Source organism: Eucalyptus grandis, chromosome 9, assembly GCF_016545825.1.
Source record: "Eucalyptus grandis isolate ANBG69807.140 chromosome 9, ASM1654582v1, whole genome shotgun sequence".
Classification (NCBI taxonomy): Eukaryota; Viridiplantae; Streptophyta; class Magnoliopsida; order Myrtales; family Myrtaceae; genus Eucalyptus; species Eucalyptus grandis.
In genome coordinates, this window is record NC_052620.1 from 25,130,830 (window position 1) to 25,154,251 (window position 23,422).

The 23,422-nt window shown below is 40.0% G+C and overlaps 2 protein-coding genes and 1 non-coding gene across 3 annotated transcripts in view; 2 read left to right on the forward strand and 1 right to left on the reverse strand.

Moving 5' to 3' along the window:
- The window catches only part of LOC120288476 (O-acyltransferase WSD1-like), a 48,370-nt gene extending 25,311 nt beyond the window's left edge, over positions 1–23,059 (forward strand). The window contains exons 2-5 of the mRNA XM_039302477.1: positions 21,204–21,318; positions 22,319–22,567; positions 22,665–22,802; positions 22,919–23,059. Coding sequence (XP_039158411.1) covers positions 21,204–21,318; positions 22,319–22,567; positions 22,665–22,802; positions 22,919–23,059 — 643 coding nt within the window. The remainder of the gene's footprint in view (positions 1–21,203; positions 21,319–22,318; positions 22,568–22,664; positions 22,803–22,918) is intronic.
- LOC120288641 lies at positions 4,402–4,508 on the forward strand. Its single transcript, XR_005546744.1, has one exon. It is a non-coding gene; the product is annotated as a small nucleolar RNA R71 (small nucleolar RNA).
- LOC104420518 (O-acyltransferase WSD1-like) lies at positions 6,076–7,511 on the reverse strand. Its single transcript, XM_039301640.1, has 5 exons — positions 7,388–7,511; positions 7,221–7,288; positions 6,901–7,113; positions 6,675–6,812; positions 6,076–6,577 (listed from the first exon to the last, which is right to left on the reverse strand). Exons 1-5 carry the CDS (start codon positions 7,506–7,508, stop codon positions 6,416–6,418), a joined length of 702 nt encoding a protein of 233 aa, XP_039157574.1. The 5' UTR covers positions 7,509–7,511; the 3' UTR covers positions 6,076–6,415.
- Positions 23,060–23,422: the final 363 nt, after the last annotated feature.

The following is a 23,422-nucleotide window of genomic DNA, read 5'->3' on the forward strand; positions in this document are numbered from 1 at the left end:
AATTATTTATTAATAAATTCAATGGAATTTATGGCCAATAAAATAATCCATTTTATTTTATTATTATTTATTTATTTATTTATTTATTTATAAATAAATATTAAATTCAATATCTATAAATTCCCAAAATTATAAAAATTCAAGCAATCATTAAACAAACCAATAGGATGACAATTTCATGCAAAATTCATGGCCAAATTGAATTTCACACAATTTCACAATTTCCACAAAACAGCACATAATATTCGGATAAAACCAGAATGCACAGTTTCCGAAGAAATTCGATTAAAATATCCATACGGCCTCCAAAAATTATGAAATTTTACAGAGTGATAGCAAAGACACTTGCGTACAACTTTCATGAATAACTTAAAGCCATATTATTTTTATATTATTTTATACAACCTCACGAAGCTTCTGGATCCATTACCGCATCGTCCAGTGTACACATCACCGAAATATTGAGATTTCACCTACCTATTCTCTTTATTTTTCTCTGAAATTTGGATATGTTGTACATCAAGATATCATATACAAGTTTAATGAAGAGATCTAAGTCAAATAACCATAATATAGTCATCATTTAGGTCCTTGAAGTCTCGGGTATCTCGGAATACATCACCAGAATCATCATCTTCAAGATCTAGTTGATTTACTAGGCTATACTTGTTCATTTCACTTAAAATTTGAGTATGTTGTATTTTAAGATGTTCCCTACAACTTTCATGAAGAAATAAAAGTGAGATTCTCAACACAAACCAACATGCAATCACGAATCCAGCAAGAGGTCAGTAAAACCTCTCCAGATCTGAGGTCTCCGTAGAACAAGACTTTAACCCCTCAAATCTCCATCATTTTCCACGAATATTTCAGTATGTTGTATTTCAAGATGTTAGCTACAACTCTCATGAAGAAATCAAAGCCAAAATCTGACTCTAAACACACATGCAAGCTCAAACAAGTTTCTGACTCACACGGTCCGAACACAAACAGCCATACCATTCACACACAACTCATCCACGCTTCGGTTTTTTTCTCATCTAACACCCAAAACTCAACATGTAAACGACATACAAGCATGCAAGAGAAGCTAGAGGACTCCCACTTGCCTCTATAATGGACGGTCGACGGCGAACGGCGGCGAACACGGCGGCACACGGCGGTTCCCTCCTCCTTTCTCTCTCGGCCGCTCCTCCTCTCTCGCACAACTCTCTCTCTCTCTCGCACACCTCTCTCTCTCTCTCTCTCTCCTTGGGCGAGCAAAATGGCCGGCCACCCTCTCTCTCTTCCCTTCTTATACCCCCAAATCCTCATGATTAACAATCATTACTTGCCTAAAAACCAACCAATGCATGGCCTTCCCCTTTGCCACTTGTCCAATTACATGCATCATGGGCCTTGGAGTTGGGCTTCTTGGGCTTGGGCTCCTTTATGGCCGGCGACCACTTCTCTTGGGCCTCTATTGGGCCGGTCGACTTGGCCCATTAAGCTTAGGCCAATGGGCCTAAGGCCCATTCCAAAAATTAACCTTTTTCCTCTTCTTTTTTTTTTTTTGAATTTCTTCTATAAATATTTTTAAATTTCAATTTTCATCTTGGCCAAAGTCTTGGGACATCTTGGTTATTGAAATTTAATTTATAAAGTACATGGCCAAGCATAAATTATTAATCCATCAAATTTAATTTTCACAATCATATGCACAAATCTTCTAAAAAAAAAAACTAATGGCTAAAGCATAAGCCATGGAAATTCTTATCACCTAATTAGGAACTTTAACACACCTTATGGCTTGGCTTTGAATTTTGGGATGCCACAACACACACAAGACGTTTGGTGAAATACCGACTTGGGCTCCACAAGAAATGGCCGTGGTGGCGGTGGTCGGGCGATGCATTGGCGGTGGTAGCGGTGGCGATCTTGCCCTCCTTCCTTCAGATCCCTCCCCCGGACCTCTCTTTCCCTCCCTGTTCTCTCCCTGGTTCCTAACATTTTCTCTCCCGTTCTCTTTTCTTTTGTTCCGGTCTCGTTTCCTCTATCCTCCCTCCTCTGTTCTGTTCTACTTTCCCCTCGTCTTGTCCCATCCTTCTGCTCTACTCTGCTCTGCCCTATCTCCCCGCTCCTGCTCCTATATTTTCTCCTTTTGCAGGTCTTACGCTCGAAGATGGCATGGAGGAAGGAGACAACGGGGGCGCAGGCCGAGCCGAAGGGGAAATAGCTTGGGCCGCCGGAGAAAAGGAAAATAGGAGAAAAATGGCCCAGGCTGAGCACAAGGGGAAAAGGAAGAGAGTTGGGCCAGGCAAAGGCCGAATCCGGCCCGACCCGACCCCTAAGCATTTTTTCTATTTATTTTTTTTGTTTTGTTTTGTTGTTTTTGTTTTTTTTATTGTTTTTTCTTTTTCCTTTTTGTTTAAAAATATGTGTCAACGAGTAGCTTAATTACTTCAGCTTTCACTACTTACTGCATCTTTTGGTTCAAATGTCTCTGAGGTTGGATAGTGGGCTTGTATTTTTTTTCCATCAAAATTTTGTACATACAAAGTAAAGGGCTAATTCTCTTAATATCAATTATTTTCCATTCAATTGCATCTTTATGTTCTATCAACACTCTAAGTGATTTCTCCTCCATCAAATTTGTCAAAAAAGAAGATATATTTACTGACAAAGAAGAAACTTCATCTAAATAAATATATTTCAGATGAGAAGGAAAATGTTTTAGTTCAAGAATTGAAAGCTCTTCAATTGATGGTTTAGGCTTTGTTGTGTGTTGTCCTAACTTCTTAAATTTAATTGTCTTTTGCTTTGAATATGGTGGAATTGCCTCCATGAAATTTACATGCTCCTTATCTTCTCATCCTCAATTTTTTTGTTTCCTGGTCAAACTAAACATGCTTCAAGTGGGTCTATAAAAATATTTTCTTGAAAAACCTTATTTACCAACTTGTCAAATGTCACAATTCTAAAACAAGAATTATCATCAAATGGAACATTAAAAGAAACAAGATCATCTTGAACTCTAATAAACAACTTCCATTGTTATACATTAATAAGGGCTTCTCCTGTTACTAGAAAATGTTGACCTAAGATAAGTGGTACCTCTAAATCTTCCTCAATGTTAAGAACAGTGAAATATATAGGAAAGATAAATTTGTCAACTTTCATTAATACACCTTCCACAATACCTCTCAAATATTGAATTGATCAATTAACTAGTTGAAGTGATATTGTGATTGTTTTTACCTCGCCCAATCCTAATTTCTTGAAAACTGAAAACGACATCAAATCAATGCTTGTATCTAAATCGCACAATGCTCTTTCAAAGTAAGAATTCTCAATAGTGTAAGGAATAGTAAAACTCCTTAGATCTTTTAATTTCAGAGGTAATTTGTTTTGTAGGATGATTGAACATTCTTCATTCAACTTCACAGTTTCATAATAATACAGTTTTCTCTTGTTTGCCAAAATCTCTTTAGTATGACTAAGTATTTGTGCTAAGGCATTTGCAAAAGGAATATTAATTTGTAATTTTTTAAATATATCAAGAAATTTAGAAAATTGCTTATCGTTTTGTATTGCTAGAGTAACTGAGGGAATGGAATTGGTGCTACATATGACTTGGGACTATTTGAAGAAAAAAAAAGTTTGTTCTTGCCTACCTCCTTTGGTTGATTATTGATTCAATTTTCCTTATCTTTGAAAATCTCTGTTTGGCATCTTCTTCTCCCGCTTGTTTACCACTTCTCAAGGTTACAACCTCTATGTTTTTAATTGGATTTTTCTTTGTGTTGCTAAGCAAAGAACCCTGTTGTCTCCCTAACATTATGTTTGTTAACTAACCCACTTGCATCTCCAAATCTCTGATTGAAGTCTTTTGGTTTTGAAATCTCATATCCATGCTCTTGACGAAGTCATGAGTGATGTTGGCCAATTTGTTAACTATATCTTCTAGATTAACTCTCATCACATTTTGATTATTCCATGAAAAATTTGGATAATTGCGCCATCTTGAATTGCACATGTCAGAGTAATGATTATTCTATGACCTATCAAAATTCCCAACAAAGTTAGCATTTGCACTAGGTTGTGAAAAATGATTACCTCCCTAATATTATGTGCTAACATGTCCTCCATTACAAAAATCACATGTTATCTAGCTTTCGGTTGAATGTCTCAAATTGTGTAGCAATTACAGCGAAAGCATCTATCTCATGAACTCCGCTAGTTTTTGGCATTGGTAGCCTCTTAGTAGGCCACTGATAACTATTGGATGTTATTTCCTCTAATAAATTGAAGGCTTCTTCTAGTGTTTTATTATTTAGAATTCCCCCTACAGTTGCATAAATCATAAAACGAAGATTTGTACAAGACCCGTTATAAGAAGTTTGTATATGCATCCACATGGATATTCCATGATATAGGCATCTCTTGAGAAACTCCTAGAATCTTTCCCATGCTTCAAACAATGATTCATCATTCATTTGCATAAAATTAGTAATATCGCCACGCATTTTTGCAGACTTTGCAGGTGGAAAAAACTTACCCATAAATTTTCGAGCCATATCATTCCACGTAGTGATCCTTGGCCAGACCTTTAGTGACCCTTGGCCACCCTCATCAACCGCTGGGAACCGTCGACGAGGAGAGCATAATTGTTAAGTGAACCATCAAAACAGTGACTAAATCTGGAACTTAGATATGAAGAAGAGGGTAAGTACACTAAAAATGCCAAAAGTTGTGTACGGCGCTCATTTTGATACCAAAGTTTTCGCCGACTCACTTAAGTGCCTCTAGAAAGATATTCTAGCCAAATTGATTACATGGAAGTTATAATTAAAATTTTAATATGATTTGACACATTTAAAAAAAAATCCAATCCACGTGGGTGTCCAAAATGACGTCGCACAATAATCACCTTTTAAATGAAATTATCATTAAAATGATCACTTTTTATCATCGATTGGCACTAAAGTGATCTTTTTTACTAACGGCTAGCACTTAAATAATCACTTTTAACAATAATTAACACTCAATTGATCCATATATATAATTTTGGCACTTAAATGATCACTCATCAATTTGTCTAAATGGCATCGTTTAGGTGTTATATGCTAATTGGTCACGCCAATAAGCCATGTAGATTCAAAAAATTAATGAAATATGACCCCGTTGGATTTTCAACAATATTGATCAAAGTTGACACTTAAGTGATCGTTTTTTTTTTTTTTAAGTAACACGTGATCCAAAAGAAACTTTTGGTATCACAGCGAGTGCCGTACATAACTTTTAGCACTTCTAATGTATTTACCTCAGTAGAAGATGAACAACGAGGGAGAAAATGAACCCAAATCCTGCAAACTCAAATCTCGGCAATTGTCAACCGTCTCCCAATAACCATTGACTTTGGCCTTACGTCGACCGGAATTCAGAGCAAACGGTGTTGAGAGAGACGAAGAACAATAAAAATGAGGGAAAGATAGGAAATAGGTATTCGAAAATGTTATCTGCTAACCTTAAAAAGAAAAAAATCGAGAACACTGCAAAGCCAAAAACTGGGAGGAGTTGCCTTGGGCTCTAGGCTTAGCCAATGGTAGCTTTGAGTCAAAGTGATTTACAAAATTTTACCAAAACACTATAATTTTCACTCAAAAGACATTGAAGACCTAAAGTCCCTTCTGAAGCCACATACGGCCAAAGCTTGTTTTAATAAAAAATGGGAAAAAGAATAAAACATGTGTAGAGTGGTTGAGACATCCATCATCAATGCACAACTGTTGTAAACCAACTAAATACGACAGCAATAATTTCTAATATTAGGTGTGCAAGATTGACGGCAAATGAAGCTAGGTACATTAAATTTTAAAACAATGGGGCAGGTTTCTTCTATTTGAATGTCCACTTTTATCTACATTCAATCACATCGAAAAAAAAATTAAATACATCAGCAGTTGAGACATCCATCATCAATGCACGGCTGTTATAAGTCAACTAAATATGGCGAGCAATAATTTTCGATGTCAAGTGCGCAAGATTGATAGAGAAATTGTGTGTTAAATTGATGTGATCAAAGGTAGACATAAGTGGACATTCAAAGAACATAAACCTGTCCCATCATCTTAAAATTTAGTGTACCTAGCTTTATTTGCCATACAATTGACTTTGTTCTCTTCATTTCTCTTTTCAATTGCTTGGAGCTCAACATAGAGTGGATGGATCCAGAACTCGAGCAACACCCTACTAACTTCATCAATCAAGTAAGACATAAGACAAAATTTGGATCGATGGCCTAAAATGGTTCTTCTCGTCCCAATAGAACATCATATAAATGGGATCGATTCTTTTTATCCCCGTGTATAATCCCACATCCATAAGAATAAAATACAGATTTTTCCCTCCTAACCCCACAGGAATGTTTCCCTGTTTACTTCTTCGAGTTCAAGGCAGTAGAAGCTGCTGCTTTCATTTCGAGTAAAGCATCCTCAAAGCACTTGGCCAGAAAATCAGGGTCGTGGATGATGTCCTTGGCCACCAGAAATTGCATGTCCGCCTTCCCCGCATAGCTCACCATGTGCATCGTGAGTGCCTGCATGAATCGCCTCTCAAACACCCCACATCAGTCTTGATAAAGATTTCACTCTACATACCGCAGACGATGAGGTGCGAGAATTTTGGAGCCTTACGTGGGGTAAACTCGAGACGTTCGCCCTTATGTATGTGATGGGGTTCCCCCCAAACGTGATCTCCTCTCGTGGGCCAAGCACGTTCAAGATGCTGAACGTGATGTTGCAAAGGATCCTGTAGTTGAGCAGGCTTGCAACCTGCATCAGCAAAAACAGAGAGATTGCGCATTTGTCAGCTTATTATCATTCTGTTTTCCGAATTGGAGAAGCGCGAACTGATCCTTACATGTGCTCCTAAAAAAGTCATGGCCATATCCCCGATTTTGTAGGAGAAGTGAGCCTCCAGGGATTTCTTCTTCCGGTCCATCATCGACTTAGCTTTTCTCAGGTATTCGAGAGGGTCGCCACAGCTTCTGCTGTAGTGAACGGGGAGAAGGATAATCCCGAACTTGTTGCCCCACCTCAGTCCCGGGTTGCCTTTCATCAAATTGGATAGTTCCTGGTTAATACCACATCACACTTGATTCAGTCAACTTCAGTTAAAAGGCGAAAAAGGAAGTGAGATCATGAAAGAAAAGAGGAACGAGGAATAGCAGCGAGACCCGCCTGCAATCCCTGTTGTTCTCGCAAGTTAACAACCGCCACTCCCGTTATTCGAGTCCCTTCCCGCACGGCTGACAAATGCAAATGAGCATTTTTAGTCTTCGAAGATTCGACATCTTTGAATCGACAAAAATCAGAGTGTATGTTCGGAAATGCTATTCGTTTTTTACCATTGGGAGACTGGTGGTCGATGTATTTGAACAAGCCGACTGATATGATCCTGAAGAGAACATCGTTAATGGTCTGCATTTGGAGCAGTGAATGAGATTCATCATCATTTAGTATTAGCATAGAATATTCATCATTTGGAAGTTGACTACAACAAAATGCATTGGTAGTCATGAAATACAAGAAAAGCATGTAGTATTCTTCCTCTAAAGATAAATGGCCAATGAATGGAGTATTGGTCGCACTCGAGAGAGTCGTGCAAACCCCTGGCGAGCACTTGTCAAGATCAGTCGACCTTGGCGGTCATTCGAGCGAACCCGGCTAGCCCCCGAAATTGGCAACAGCACCTGTTGGGGATCTACGGTTTCTATTGCTCTTTCTTTATAAGCTTCAACTTTTCTTATTTTTTGCATTTTAAATGGGGTTAATAACACGAAAAACCCTAAACTTGTACAACTATAACAAATTTACTACAAATTAATTTATTAACAACCAAAAATCTCAAATTAATACGCCTATGACAACTTTATCTCTATTAGTTTCCGTTAAATTTTACTATCAAATTGCCAAGTTGAATGATAGGTGATAATTGATGAATGTACCAGTTTGTGATTTTATCCTCAGTTTGTCATAGGTGTACTGATTTGTGATTTTTTCTTGGTGTTAATCCAATTTAATAAAAACTAATAAAGAGTAAATTTATCACAAATGTGTCAATTTAGGGATTTTGGAGGTTAAAAATTACTTCGGGGTAATTTTCTCATAGTTTAAAGTTTTAGTATTTTAGTAAATTTATCATAGTTGTACGCGTTTAGAGTTTTTTCGTAATAGTAAGTGCCTGTTTATTAAAAACAATTTTTGTTCCTCGGAACAAAAATTTCTATTCTTTTGTTCCAGGGAACAAAAAAAGAATAGAAACATGTTTGGTAAAACTTTTGTTCTCGGAAATAGGGCTAGTGACCTCGCTAGTGTCGCTAGCCCCCAAAGACACCGAGCCATGACAAGGCTTGTCGGCCCAAGCCTCATTGGTGACTAGGCGAGCTTGGCCGCACTAGATCTTGGCGAGCTTGACCTTGCCAGATCTAGGAGAGGTCGACCTCACCCAGCCAAGGTGAGGCCAAGCCTTGCCAGCCGGCGCGAGGCTCAACCTCGCCAAGATCCAGTGAGGCTAAGCCTCGAGGTGGCTTGGCGAGACTTCGGCGAGCTCACTGTACCTTGCCCAACCGGTCACCGTGGCCGATGATCAGCTACAACGGAGGAAGAAGGTAGAAAAAAAGAAAGTTAAAAAAAGAAAAATATAATAAAAATATTAAAAAATTAAAAGAAATAACAAAATTATACAATTTTACCAAATGCATTTCTATCATTGGAATAAAATTTTTTTGCATTACCAAACGTGTTCTTGTACTAAAAAATTGTTCCCAGGAACATAAACAAAAACAAAAAAAAAAAAAATCATTTCTTATCAAAAATTGCTCCCCGGAACAGAATCGTTACTAAATGCGTCCTAAACCTTGTAAATATAGTAGTTTTTCTGTTACTAAAAAAATTATAAATATGCAACGGCTCCATTACATCATCATTCAACCGCTTGTTATACCCTTTTTTTTAAATTAAAAGTTTAATTTGAACAAAAATATTAATAGGGATCACATTGGCAAAAAAAAAAATTGTGTATAAAGTGAAGATTGAACAAATTAGGAAAGTATTGAATCAGCGGTGCTATTATTCTTTTTGGGCTATAAACACATGGAACTTACCGCATTAGCGACTGCCGACTTGACCACCTTCATATCCTCCAGCGAAAACCTCGCCATGGCCAGCTTCCTCGGCCAGAGTTCCACCCATGCGCCACCACTCACTGGCGTCGTCCGATCGCTCACCCACATGGTCCTCAGCACAAACTCCACTACGAAAACCACCGTGAACCACACCACCTCCAACACCCTCACTACTGTCTTCCACCATTCACCGCCACCGTCGCTTCTCCTCTTCATCATTGACAATGAAGGACCGATCGTCAGCAGTGCCTCAGGGTCGTCCACCAGCCGGGACCCTGCCAGGAATGAGGAAATCAGCGAGATCCCGTCACCAAGTGCATGGTGAATCCGTACCACCATGCACTGATGGGCCATCAAGAGGTGGACGTCCCATAGGGGCTTGTCGTCGCCCATGAGCCCCGGCAAGTCACTGGACAGGTCGGCAAGGAACTCGTTGACTGCTGCCTCGTCAGAGAGGCCTTCGGCAACGGGGCCGTGGACCGGGACGACATGGCGGTCAATTTTCACGCGGGTCCTCCTCCAGTGCTCTCGACCTGCGGAGTCCCGCACCAGAGGCTGCAGAACACAGGGTGCGTATACATGGGGCAGCTCGGATCGCCAACTTGAGGGCGTCCACATCGAGGGGTTGCTTCATGCCAATGGCGCAGTAGATCACCTAGTTCATCTCCTTCTGGAGGAACAGGCGCCCTTCCGGTGTGAGGGGCTCGTCGGAGCCATTCTCCAGGGACCCCATGCCTGCGTGAAGATCGAAAAGGAGGGAATTTTCAGTACGGATGGAATGGCCGGAGAATGACGACAATGATCTTGGATCTTACGAAGTCGCACCTCTTGAATGGATGAAAACACGAATCGAATCAAGATGTAGTTTAAAAATCGAAGCTTTTGTTTGTATGGTGGGGTGGGGGGAGGAATGCGAGAGTGTCCGATTTATAATTTTCAGGCGAGATTGCACGAGGCTCTGGCATTTATGGATCTTAGCCTACACGTGCTTGATTGTAAATAGTCAAAAAATGAAGATCAGACCACCTTGTCCTTTTGTCCCTTAGGATTTTCTTTCGCTTTCAAGACTCAAATTTGCATTGAATGCGTGGGACGTTAAGTAAAAACTAATTTTTCAAATTAATAAAAACAAGCCAACCCAAAGTCAACCGTAATCAATATCTTTCCTTACCAAAAAAAAAAAAAATTCCTTACCAAAAAAAGTCAACCGGAATCATCATTAAGCTGCATTTTGCCATTTCAAGGTTAAGTCAAAATAGGACTAAATAGACCGGGATATAAAATATTTTGCTATATGTTATCCACTATTTGATTAATAACAGTACTAAATTTAGATACTTTCATACCATATTATATATATTATTTGGTGCAAACCTGAAAATACACAAATGGAGATGGTAAGAATTTTTCACGATTCACAGCTGAAAAAACACAAATGTACATATGAAAATAACTTCCATCAATTATCGTGATTATTGTACTATCTAAATCTGAAATCGTAAACGAGCTTTATTAATCAATCCATGATTATTACACTATCTAAATATGAAATAGCAAAAGAGCTCATTACAGCATTCTAGATCCACACATTCAATTATAACAAAAAATGAACAAACTCTAGTAACATCGATGCGGTAGATCTGCCAACAAATACCAAATCTAGTAAGAAAGAAAATATGATCATTCAACTTCACAACACTGAAAAGTATAGTGCTTTGACTATCTCGTTACTTTTGTGCACCTTTAACATGAACCATAGAGTTATGGAGCAGAATGAGTTTCGAGTCTCTTGCTGCTTTCATTGACTTTTGACGCGAACCAGAGAGTTATAGAGAAAAATGAGCTTCAACTCTCTTGTCGTCCTCATGAAGTTTTAATGTGATCCAAAAACCTATGAAGGAATCGTGAAGTTTCAACAAAATTGAGAGATATGGAAGAGAAGGAGACGAAGAGTATAGTTTTTTTTTTATTTTTAATTAATCTCATTGCCCCTTTTTTTCCATCGAAATTGGATCATTGACAAAATATCTTTCACCGAAATTCGTTTTCGATTTTTATTAAGCGGAGACAAGTTTTGTGGTGATTCCAAACAAATGTTGTATCAATGGAACACAAAAAATATATACACGTTTACAGAATTTAATCAACGATATGATGACATAAGAAAGCTTTGCCAAAATTTAATTGACAACAAAGTGCGGTGACAAAGATACAACATTAGAATTCAATCAATGACAAAAATCTGTAAACTACAATTAAAGTACAAAAATTGAAAGATATCTATATAGCGGAAAAGATAAATTGCAGAGTAGTAAAAATAAAGATAAATTTGCAAGAACATTGAGTTCTTTAATTGATTGTTCAAGATTTACAAAGATTGGGAGGGGGGAATTGTCCCAAAAGTCTTACACCTATTGTACAGTGGCTAATTCAATCATAAATATTTCAATTGTGTTAATTTAGCATTAAACTTATTGTACAACGGTCAATTCAGTCCGAAAACTTTTAATTATATCAATTTAGTCCCAACCTTTTGACAATTTACTAATTCAATCCTAAGCCTTCTTACAAATAACAGTTCTTCTAGCCAATTGTGACTGAGAATCACTGACGTGGTGATCTAGTCAATATTAGTCTTCCTACATGGCGCAGCTAGCACCAGTGTGAACGATTTTTAAATTTTTTTTAAAAAAGATCAATTTTTATTGTTTTTATTGTTTTTTTCATTTCTTTTCTTGCTTTTCCTATCCAAAAAAAAAAAAATCAAAAATTGTCCATGTTAGCCCAAGCTGTGCCATGTAGGACATTCAACATTCACTAGACCACTACATCAATAAATTCTAGCCAAAATTAGTCGGGAAGACAACATTGGCAATGCATTAAAAAGTTTAGGAGTAAATTAGTAAATTGTTAATAAATTAGCATAATTGAAAAAATTTAAGACTAAATTGGCAAATTATTAAGAAGTTTTTGGACTAAATTAACACAATTGAAAGGTTTAAGGCTAAAGCCGTTATACAATAAATTTATGACTTTCTGAACAATTTTTCCAAGAATATGGTGTGGCTATTTATAACCCATATATTTGTGACCCATAGTCAACAGTTACAATTTTGGAAGTAAATAAAATAAATAACGACAGTTACAATAATTTGTGCTATTCACTAACCCCTATCGTCTAGAACACTTATCCACATGAAGTTATAAATCCCCTAAATTTTTACAATAAAACATGACTGTAGGGTTATACAACATTGAGATGTCCGCGTGTTGGGATGCCCCGAGAGTATTCGGAGATGAAGTAAATAAGATGGGGCATTCTCATTAATATACATTTATGCATGTTGATAAAGATCCAAATGATATTGATGCATCAAAAAAGGCCTTGAGAGTGTTCGGGAGATGAAATAAATAAGATGGGGCATGCTCATTAATATACATTTACGCATGTTGATAAAGATCCAAACGATATTGATGCATCAAAAATCATATGCCATACATGTGCATTGAGTAGATAATGACCATGCATTCATGTGAGATACTTGCAAAGAAAGTAGGGTGTATGCTTATGTCTTGATTATGTTGCTCCGATTGTTTGTGAGTGTTATGCTAGGGTGGGTGCGAAGGTGGACTTCTATTTTAAATTTAGATATTTCACTTGCTAGGTTTCAGCTCGTTCCTTTATCTTTCAGACATGTAGAAGGGCCACTCCCCACCACTGCTTTTTGGAGCCCTTGCAGACATTGAGTATGATTATGATGAGGTTGTATTGCATAATGTAGTTCTTACCTATACCAAGTGCACTACTATGATGTGAGTTGACATAAGACTTAATCGCATAGAAAATTAAGGATTAAATTTTAAACCTTAGCCAAAAAATAATTTTTACTAAATTGCATCGCATATTAGCATTAGGAATATTTGTATGGTAATTTTTAAATTTTTCCAAAAAAAATTATTATTATTGAAAATCATGATCATAAAAGAAAAAGAAAATGAAAGGAAAATCGAATAGGGCCGGGTAAGGGGTTGGGCTTGCCCGGCGTTCCTCCTCCTCCTCCTCTTCTTCTTTCTCCCTTTCTCTTTTCTTTACGTGGGCCAGCCCACCTCTCTCTTTTATCTATCTCCTTTTCGTGCTTGGCCCGGCCCATATCCCTTTATTTCAGCCCGGCCCACACGCAAGTCATCTTCCCCCCTCACGCCAGCCACGCTTCTGCAAAAAAGGGGAGGAAAGAAACGTACAAACCTGAGAAGGAGGCAAAGGATCTCGAGGATGGGCGAGCTGGCGATGGCAGAAGCTAGGCACGCCAGTTGCTAGCCGTAAAAAAGGAGAGAGGCGAGAGAGAGGGGAGGTCCTTTAGCGAGAGTCCAAGGGAGAGAGAGACCGAGAAGGGGAGAGATCAGAAGGGAGAAAGCAACCGAGAGAGGGCGAGCCCGAAAGAAAGGAGTCCTCCGACCGTCCGGCCATGCCCGAAGCTCGTTTGACGGCTCCCGGACGCACCCTCAGGCCTGTTGGCCCTGTTTTCCCCAAGTTGCATCCGAGGTAAGCCGTGAGCTTGAGTCTTGTTTGTCTTCTCTCGGGCACGTCACAGCTCCAAGGATTCTAGCTCGGAGGAACACAAGGCGACTAGACCTGGTCCGATCTATAGAGCTCGCCCCTCATTCCCCGCCCCTGAGCCGGATAGGGAACACCACGGACGGCCCTCACCGTGCCCCATTTCTACACCTGGTTTCTGGTTTGTTGAACCAGACCACCGTGCCCATTTCATGTGAGTCCCCACCTTCATTTATGATATATCTTGCTGTTGTTGGATCATTGTCTGCTCATTGTCATGCGTCACGGTCCTTGTGTGAAACTCCATCGTGCTCTTGTCCGTTCCTCAGATAGCGTATCCGACATGTTCGCGCAAAGCATCCTCAAAGCACTTTGCTAGAAAATCAGGGTCGGGGATGATGTCCTTGACCACCAGAATCTGCATGTCCGCCCTCCCCGCATAGCTCACCATGTGCATCGTGAGCGCCTGCATGCATCGCATCTCAAACACCCCACATTAGTCCTGATAAAAATCCGATTCTAGATACGGCAGACAAGAAGGAAAAAGGAAAAACGATGAGGATTTGGAGCCTTACGTGAGGTAAACTCAAGGAGTTCACCCGTACATACGTGATGGGGTTGCCCATGACCGCGATCTCCTCTCGCAGGCCGAGCATGTTCACGCTAGTGAAGGAGGTGTTGCAGATGATCCTGTAGTTGAGCAGGCTCGCGATTTGCATCAGCAAATAACCAGACAAATTGCGAGTTTGTCAGCTTATTCTCATTCTGTTTTCCTGTTTCCCGAATTGCAGAAGCTTGAACTGATCCTTACACGTGCTCCTAGATAAGTCATGACGATATCCCCGATTCTGTAGGAGAAGTGAACCTCCAGGGACTTCTTCTTCCGGCCGATCATGGACTTAGCTTTTCTCAGGTATTCGAGAGGGTCGCCAGAGCTTCTGCGGTAGTGAACGGGGAGGAGGAGAATCCCGAACTTGTTGCCCCACCGCAGTCCCAGGTTGCCTTTGATCAAATTGGATAGTTCTTGATTAATACCAAACCACCACTTCAATTCAATCAACTTCAGTTAGAAGGCAAAAAACAATGAGACTCACCAGCAATCCGGGTTGTTCTCACAGATATAGAGGTGGCAAAATGGATCTTAAACCCATATATGATTCATTTAAATCATAAATAGATAATATATGGATCATTTGTTTTTTGAAGAAACTAGTTAAATGGCTTTAATAATTAAAGACTTAAGATAGATGGGTCTTAAGTGGGTTGAATTTAGAACCCATTTTCAACCAAAATCACACAATCTCCCTCTTCCTCTTTAACTTTACAATATATATATATATATATATATATATATATATATATATATATATATATATATATATATATATAATTTATTTATTTATTTATATAAAAATCGAAATTATAATTTTCTTTTCTTTTTTTCTTTCTTCTTCCCTCTTCCGGTGGCCGGCACGGCGATGGCTAGAGACCAGCCAGGGCGAGCCTCAAGCTCACCGACGTCCGATGAGGCTTGAGCCTTGCTGATTTGGCGAGGCTCGAGCCTCGCCCAACTCAAACTTGCCGGCGTTAGGCGAGACTCGAGCTCACGGTGTCGGGTGAGCTCGAGCTCACCGAATCTGGCGAGGTGAAGGCCCCACCAATGTCCGGCGAGGCTCGAGCCTCGCCAATCTAGCAAGCCTTGAGCTCGTTGGCATCGGCTAGCCGGGCGAGCTCAAGGCTCGCCCGTGGCCGGTCACTAGTAGTCATCGTGGTCGGCGGCCAGCCAAAGAAGAAGAAGAAGAAGAAGAAAATTAAATATTATATTCTTAAAAATAAAAAACTTTTTTAAGTTTCGTTAAATGGGTCGGACTGGGTCGAGTATGAGTCAAAAATTTTGCACTACAATAAATAGGTTATAAACAAGTTAAATGAGTCAATTTGGGTCGGATCATTTATGACCCGACCTGACCCACCCGTTTAATAGGTCTACATATTAACCATCACCACTCCGGCTATGCAAGTCATAGCTGACAAATGTCAATGAGCATTTTAGTCAGTTGAGATTCGTCGCCTTTGAATTGACAAAAATCGAGTGGATTGTCGGAAATGCTATTCCCTTTTTACCATTGGGAGATCGGTGATCCAAGTATTTGAACAAGCCGGCTGATATGATCCCAAAGAGAACATCATTAATGGTCCGCATTTGAAGCAATGAAAGATATTCATCATCATTTGGAATGAGCATGGAATCAAAATGCATTAATAGTCGTAAAATAAAATAAAAGCACGTAGAATTCTTCTTTTCAAGATAAATGACAAATTTAGTATTAGTTGCACTCTCCAAAGTTGTACAAATGCTTACGTTGCTCGCCAATCGGGGTGAGCATGATCCGGGTGGGTGGTTCTCATGTTATATTTAAGAACAGTTCACTAAGGACCAATTTCAAAAATTAAAATTGAAATCCAGCCATTAGTTTCATAGACCTATTCGGGAACTGGATCACCAGTCTGGTTCGGTACTCAGGTGGACCCATGGAATCGGTCCACAATCCCTATAAAATTGCATTCATCAATTAATATTATGATGAACCTAGTTTCTATTTAAAGTAGCAAAGCTTGTTCGGCCTTATATTTGGGCTGAATTGCTATTAATTTTAATTAAGAATTGAAAACTATAGGGTGGAACGAATAGATAATGTTAGCTAAAAGTTTAAATTTTTTGAAGATGGTGTGGTTGTCTTACGATTTCTTGACATTGGAAACATATAGAGAATTAGACTACATGTTAGAAGTCCTAACTTTCACAGAAGTTAAAATATTAATCGCTTGATCTATCTTTTTCAACATTAACCTAATTTAAAAAATGGAATGGCTAAGGAGAGACATAATTATCTCCAATCGGTTCTCTCATTCCTCTACGTTTATTTACTTTGTTTTGGTTGAGAAAGCAACTAGATAGATTATTAGAATGCAAAAGAAAAAGTAGGGGAGTTAATACACACCGAAGAGACAAAATTAGTAATAATTTCCAGTAACTACAAATATACATGTATGTACATATATAATTAATCAAAGAACTATAATAGTAATTAAGGTGAAATTTCTTTCTTTAAATATATAAATCAATTCAGTCCAAGTAGGTAGGCCGGGGGTTCCATGCTTAGAATCAGGAATCGGATCGATACTCACCAATTCCATTAAATTGGAACCAAGAACCAGATTGGCCCCATGAGAACTGCGAGTTCTAATCTGGTTCGATTCTAGGTTATCTAGAAAGTTTCTAGTTCTTTTGCACACCCCTACTTGCCAGGGTTAGTCGACTCCCGAGGTCATTCGAGCAATCTCAACCGACCCTCGAGATTGGCATCAACGCTTGCTTGTTAATAATCTGTGGCATCTATTTCTCAATCCTTTTAAGCTTCAACTTTTTTTATTTTCCGCAATTTTTACATAAGATTGTTTCATGTTACTAAAAAAATTACAAAAACATGCCCCATCTTCATCACATCATCATTTAACGGCGATTTAGTGGATGTTGCACTTTTTTTTTTAAATGAAAGTATTAATTTGAACAAAAATATGATAGGGATAACATTGAGAAAAAATAACCGACCAAAAAAAACATTGAAAAAAAAAATGGCGTATAACGTCAGGATTGAACAAGTGAGGAAAGCATTGAATCCGTGGTGCTAAAATTGTTTCTGGGCGATAAGCACGTGAAACTTTAGAATTTATCGCGTTAGCCACCGCTAACTTAACCACTTTCATGTCCTCCACCCGAAACCTCGCCGCGGCCAGCTTCCTCAGCCAGAGTTCCACCCCTGCGCCGCCGCTCACTGGCGTCTTCCAGTCGCTCGCCCACATGCTCCGCAGCACAAACTCCACTACGAAGACCAACTTGAACCGCGCCACCCCCAACACCCTCTCTACCGCCTTCCACCACTCGCCGCTGCTGCCCCTCCTCCTCTTAGCCGACAACGGAGGACCGATCATGGGCAGCGCCTCAGGGTTGTCCACCCGCCGGCACAATGCCAGGAACATCGAGATCCCGTCACCCAGGGCGTGGTGGATCCGGAACACCAGGCACCGGTGGGCCATCAGGAGGTGGACATCCCACAGGGGCTTGTCGTCGCCCAGGAGCCCCGGCGAGTCGATGGACAGGTTGGCGACGGGGCTGTGGACCACGACGACATGCTGGTCGATGATCCCTCCGGCCCCGCTCCGGTCGCCCCTCCTTCCTCACTCGCAGACCCACTTCCGGGAAATCCGCAAAATTCCGCCTTTCCTCCGATTCCCAAAATCGAAGTCAGAACTTCTCAAACGAGTAAAAACACGAATCGGAACCTAAATAGGCAGTCCCAAAATGGAAACTTTTGTGCGTTTCATGACCGAGGAACCGATCAATCGGACTTTGACTTTTGTGGGTGAGTGGCGGGGAAGGGGGAGGAGTGTGGGAGTGTTGGATTTGGAATTTTCCGGCGAGATTGCGTGAGGCTTCTGTGTACGGCTTCTGGCTGGAAGAAGAGACAGAGAGAAGATATCCAGATGCGGTTTTGTCTCGACGCAGCGAGAGGCGCTGGTGCGAGATAGCGAGCATCGACGAGTCGGGCTCTTCTTTGACTCGATTGGTTTCGGCTCCTAAGGATCATCTTTTCGCCGAGCATTTTATCGACTCGATTCGATGGTCTCTTTCCGGTAAGGAAACGGCAGCTGAGAAGCTCTTAAATTAACGTGAAAAAGGTCGATTACATCGCGAGCAACGCGAAGAAATCTGTTTTATATTGGATTTTTTGTATATGAATTTCGTAAGTCAAACTTGTTCCAGATCTCGCGTCTTTCTCTTTGTATCTCGAGTATTGTAGCCGCTGGACCATCTGCACATCGGCAAATTTTTGCGTTCCTACTTTAGTTAGGCATATCTTTCTTTTTTCTTTTCTTTATTGGTCTCAGGCATATCTATACACTAAAGACGACACTACGTGCTCGATTGTAAATAGTCAAAATGAAGATTGGACCACCTCATCCTTTCTTCCCTTAAAATTTTCTTTGGTTTTCGGAACTCAAATTTGTCTTGGATGCATGGGACGTTAGGTAAAAGCTAACTTTTCAAATCCATGAGATCGAGCCAACCCAAACTCAACAGTAGCCATCACTTACGCTGGCGAAAAGTATCAAAAAAAGTCATAAATCTATTATATTAAGATTAATTCGGTTAAACTTTCATTGAATAAATTCGATCGTAAACATTTTTATATTGGTACCAATTCAATCCATTCAACCAATTTTGGCTGGCCGCGCTAACGTGAACGTCGGCCGGTGGCCGAACGCTGACGTGACAATTTTTATGATTTTATTATTATTTTTTTGAATTTTTTATTAATTTATTTTCTTTTTCATTTTCTTTTTCTCTTCTTCCTCCTTGGATTGATCCCGCGGTGGCCGGCGAGGGCCGCGAAGCCCTTGCCCAGCCTCTCCCAGGGCTGCCGATGAGGCGGCTTCGCCCGGATTTGGGTGAGGTTAGCCTCACCTTGGTCTTGCCGCAAGCAAAGGCAGCCTCGCCCGCGGCTAGTGAGGCCATGGTGACCATCGCCAAGGCGGAGGCAAGGGCCGCGAAGCCCTCGCCAGCCACCCAGGGCCGTGAGCAAAGCTACCTTGCCAACGGCCCTGGGAGAGGCCAGGCGAGGGCTATGACCCTCACCAGCGGCAAGCGAGGGCTTCACGGGCCTTGCCCAGTGGCCGGAACAATCCGAGGAGGAAGAAGGGAGAAAAGAAAAGGAAAAAGAAAAAATTAATAAAAAATCATAAAAATTGTCATGTCGTATTTGGGCCAAAATGGTCGATGAACCGAATTGGTACCAATATAAAAAGGTTTATGACTGAATTGGTCCAATTGAAAATTTTAGAAGTGAATCAATACCAATGCAATAGGTTTAAGATTTTTTTGATACTTTTCCCCTTAAGTTGCATTTGTTTGTTTTGATTTAGAGTTAGAATAGAACTCGATAGGATATGATATAAAATGTTTTACTATGTCCTATCCATTATTTGATGTAGTAATAAAACCAAATACTTTCATATCATATCATGAACCTAGAAATAGACAAATGGATATGGTAAAAATCTCTCACGATTCATAGCTAAAAATCACAAATGTACAAACGGAAATAACATCTTTTCATTAATCCATTATTATTGTACTTTCTAATCTTAACAAGTAAAGGAGCTCCATCAATGAAGATTATTGTACTATCTAAATCCAAAACAAGATTTTAGATCCATGTGTTCAACAAAGTGCGATGAAAAAGACACAATGTCAAAATTTAATCGAAGACAACGACCATACTGAATTGATTGTCATACAATAAGTTTAAGATTAAATTAACACAATCAAAACATTTATGACTAAATTGGTTACTATACAATAGGTTTTGGACTTTTTGGACAATTTTCCCCTGTATTCTTTTTAAGTCTTCATCAATCAATTAAAGAACTCAATATTCTTGTAAATTTATCTTATTTTTACTATTTTGCAACTTATCCTTTCCGCTATATAAATATCTTTCAATTTCCGTACTTTAATTGTAGTTTATGTATCTTCGTAGTTGATTAAATTTCCGCTATATGTACATACATGTATATTTGTAGTTATTGGACATTATTACTAATTTTGTCTCTTCGGTGTGTATTAACTCCCCTACTTTTTCTTTTGCATTCTAATAATCTATCTAGTTGCTTCCTCAACCAAAACAAAGTAAATAAACATAGAGGAATGAGAGAACTAATTGGAGATAATTATGTCTCTCCTTAGCCATTCCATTTTTTAAATTAGGTTAATGTTGAAAAAAGATAGATCAAGCGATTAATATTTTAACTTATGTGAAAGTTAGGACTTCTAACATGTAGTCTAATTCTCTATATGTTTCCAATGTCAATAAATCGTAAGACAACCACACCATCTTCAAAAAAATTAAACTTTTAGCTAACATTATCTATTCGTTCCACCCTATAGTTTTCAATTCTTAATTAAAATTAATAGCTATTCAACCCAAATATAAGGCCGAACAAGCTTTGCTGCTTTAAATAGAAACTAGGTTCATCATAATATTAATTGATGAATGCAATTTTATAGGGATTGGGGACCGATTCCATGGGTCCACCCGAGTACCGAACAGGCCCGCGATCCGGTTCCCGAATAGGTCTATGAAACTAATGGCTGGATTTCAATTTTAATTTTTGAAATTGGTCCTTAGTGAACTGTTCTTAAATATAACATGAGAACCACCCACCCGGATCATGCTCACCCCGATTGGCGAGCAACGTAAGCATTTGTACAACTTTGGAGAGTGCAACTAATACTAAATTTGTCATTTATCTTGAAAAGAAGAATTCTACATGCTTTTATTTTATTTTACGACTATTAATGCATTTTGATTCCATGCTCATTCCAAATGATGATGAATATCTTTCATTGCTTCAAATGCGGACCATTAATGATGTTCTCTTTGGGATCATATCAGCCGGCTTGTTCAAATACTTGGATCACCGATCTCCCAATGGTAAAAAGGGAATAGCATTTCCGACAATCCACTCGATTTTTGTCAATTCAAAGGCGACAAATCTCAACTGACTAAAATGCTCATTGACCTTTGTCAGCTGTGACTTGCATTGCCGGAGTGGCGATGGTTAATCTATAGACCCGTTAAACGGGTGGGTCGGGTCGGGTCATAAATGATCCAACCCAAATTAACTCATTTAACCCATTTATAACCTATTTATTGTAGTGCAAAATTTTTAACTCATACTCGACCCGTACCCGACCCATTTAACGAAACTTAAAAAGTTTTTTTTTTATTTTTTAAGAATATAATATTTAATTTTCTTTTCTCTTTTCTTTTTCTTCTTTTTCTTCTTTGGCCGGCCGCCGGCCACGATGACAACCGGTGACCAGCCACAGTCGCCCGGCTAGCCGATGCCAATGAGCTCAAGGCTTGCTAGATCGGCGAGGCTTGAGCCTCGCCGAATGTCGGTGGGGCCTTCGCCTCGCTAGATTCGGTGAGCTCGAGCTCACCCGACACCGGTGAGCTTGAGTCTCGCCTGACGCCAGCAAGTTCGAGTTGGGCGAGGCTCGAGCCTCGCCAAATCGCGAGGCTCAAGCCTCATCGGACATCGGTGAGCTCGAGGCTCGCCCGGCCGGTCGCTAGCCATCGCCGTGCGGGCCACCGGAAGAGGGAAGAAGAAAGAAAAAAAGGAAAGAAAATTAAAATACAAAATAATTATAATTTTGATTTATATATATATATATATATATATATATATATATATATATTTTGTAAAGTTAAAGAGGGAAGAGGGAGATTATGTGATTTTGGTTGAAAATGGGTTCTAAATTCAACCCACTTAAGACCCATCTATCTTAAGTCTTTAATTATTAAAGCCATTTAACTAGTTTCTTCAACAAAAAAAAATGATTCATATATTATCTATTTATGATTTAAATGAGTCATATATGGGATTAAGATCCATTTTGCCACCTCTATATCTGTGAGAACAACCCGGATTGCTGGTGAGTCTCACTGTTTTTTGCCTACTAACTGAAGTTGATTGAATTGAAGTGTGGGTTTGGTATTAATCAAGAACTATCCAATTTGATCAAAGGCAACCTGGGACTGCGGTGGGGCAACAAGTTCGGGATTCTCCTCCTCCCCGTTCATTACCGCAGAAGCTCTGGCGACCCTCTTGAATACCTGAGAAAAGCTAAGTCCATGATCGGCCGGAAGAAGAAGTCCCTGGAGGCTCACTTCTCCTACATAATCGGGGATATCGTCATGACTTATCTAGGAGCACGTGTAAGGATCGTTCAAGCTTCTGCAATTCGGGAAACAGGAAAACAGAATGAGAATAAGCTGACAAACTCGCAATTTGTCTGGTTATTTGCTGATGCAGATCGCGAGCCTGCTCAACTACAGGATCATCTGCAACACCTCCTTCACTATCATGAACGAGCTCGGCCCGCGAGAGGAGATCGCGGTCATGGGCAACCCCATCACGTACGTACGGGTGAACTCCTCGAGTTTACCTCACGTAAGGATCCAAATCCTCATCGTTTTTCGTTTTTCCTTTTTCCTTCTTGTCTGCCGTATCTAGAATCGGATCTTTATCAGGACTGATGTGGGGTGTTTGAGATGCGATGCATGCAGGCGCTCACGATTCACATGGTGAGCTATGCGGGGAGGGCGGACATGCAGATTCTGGTGGTCAAGGACATCATCCCCGACCCTGATTTTCTGGCAAAGTGCTTTGAGGATGCTTTGCCCGAACATGTCGGATACGCTATCTGAGGAACAGACAAGAGCACGATGGAGTTTCACACAAGGACTGGGACGCATGACAATGAGCAGACAATGATCCAACAACAGCAAGATATATCATAAATGAAGGTGGGGACTCACATGAAATGGGCACGGTGGTCTAGTTCAACAAACCAGAAACCAGGTGTAGAAACGGGGCACGGTGAGGGTCGTCGGTGGTGTTCCCTATCCGGCTCAGGGGCGGCGAAGAGGGGCGAGCTCTATAGATCGGACCAGGTCTAGTCGCCTTGCGTTCCTCCGAGCTAGAATCCTTGGAGCTGTGACGTGCCTGAGAGAAGACAAACAAGACTCAAGCTCACGGCTTACCTCGGATGCAACTTGGGGAAAACAGGG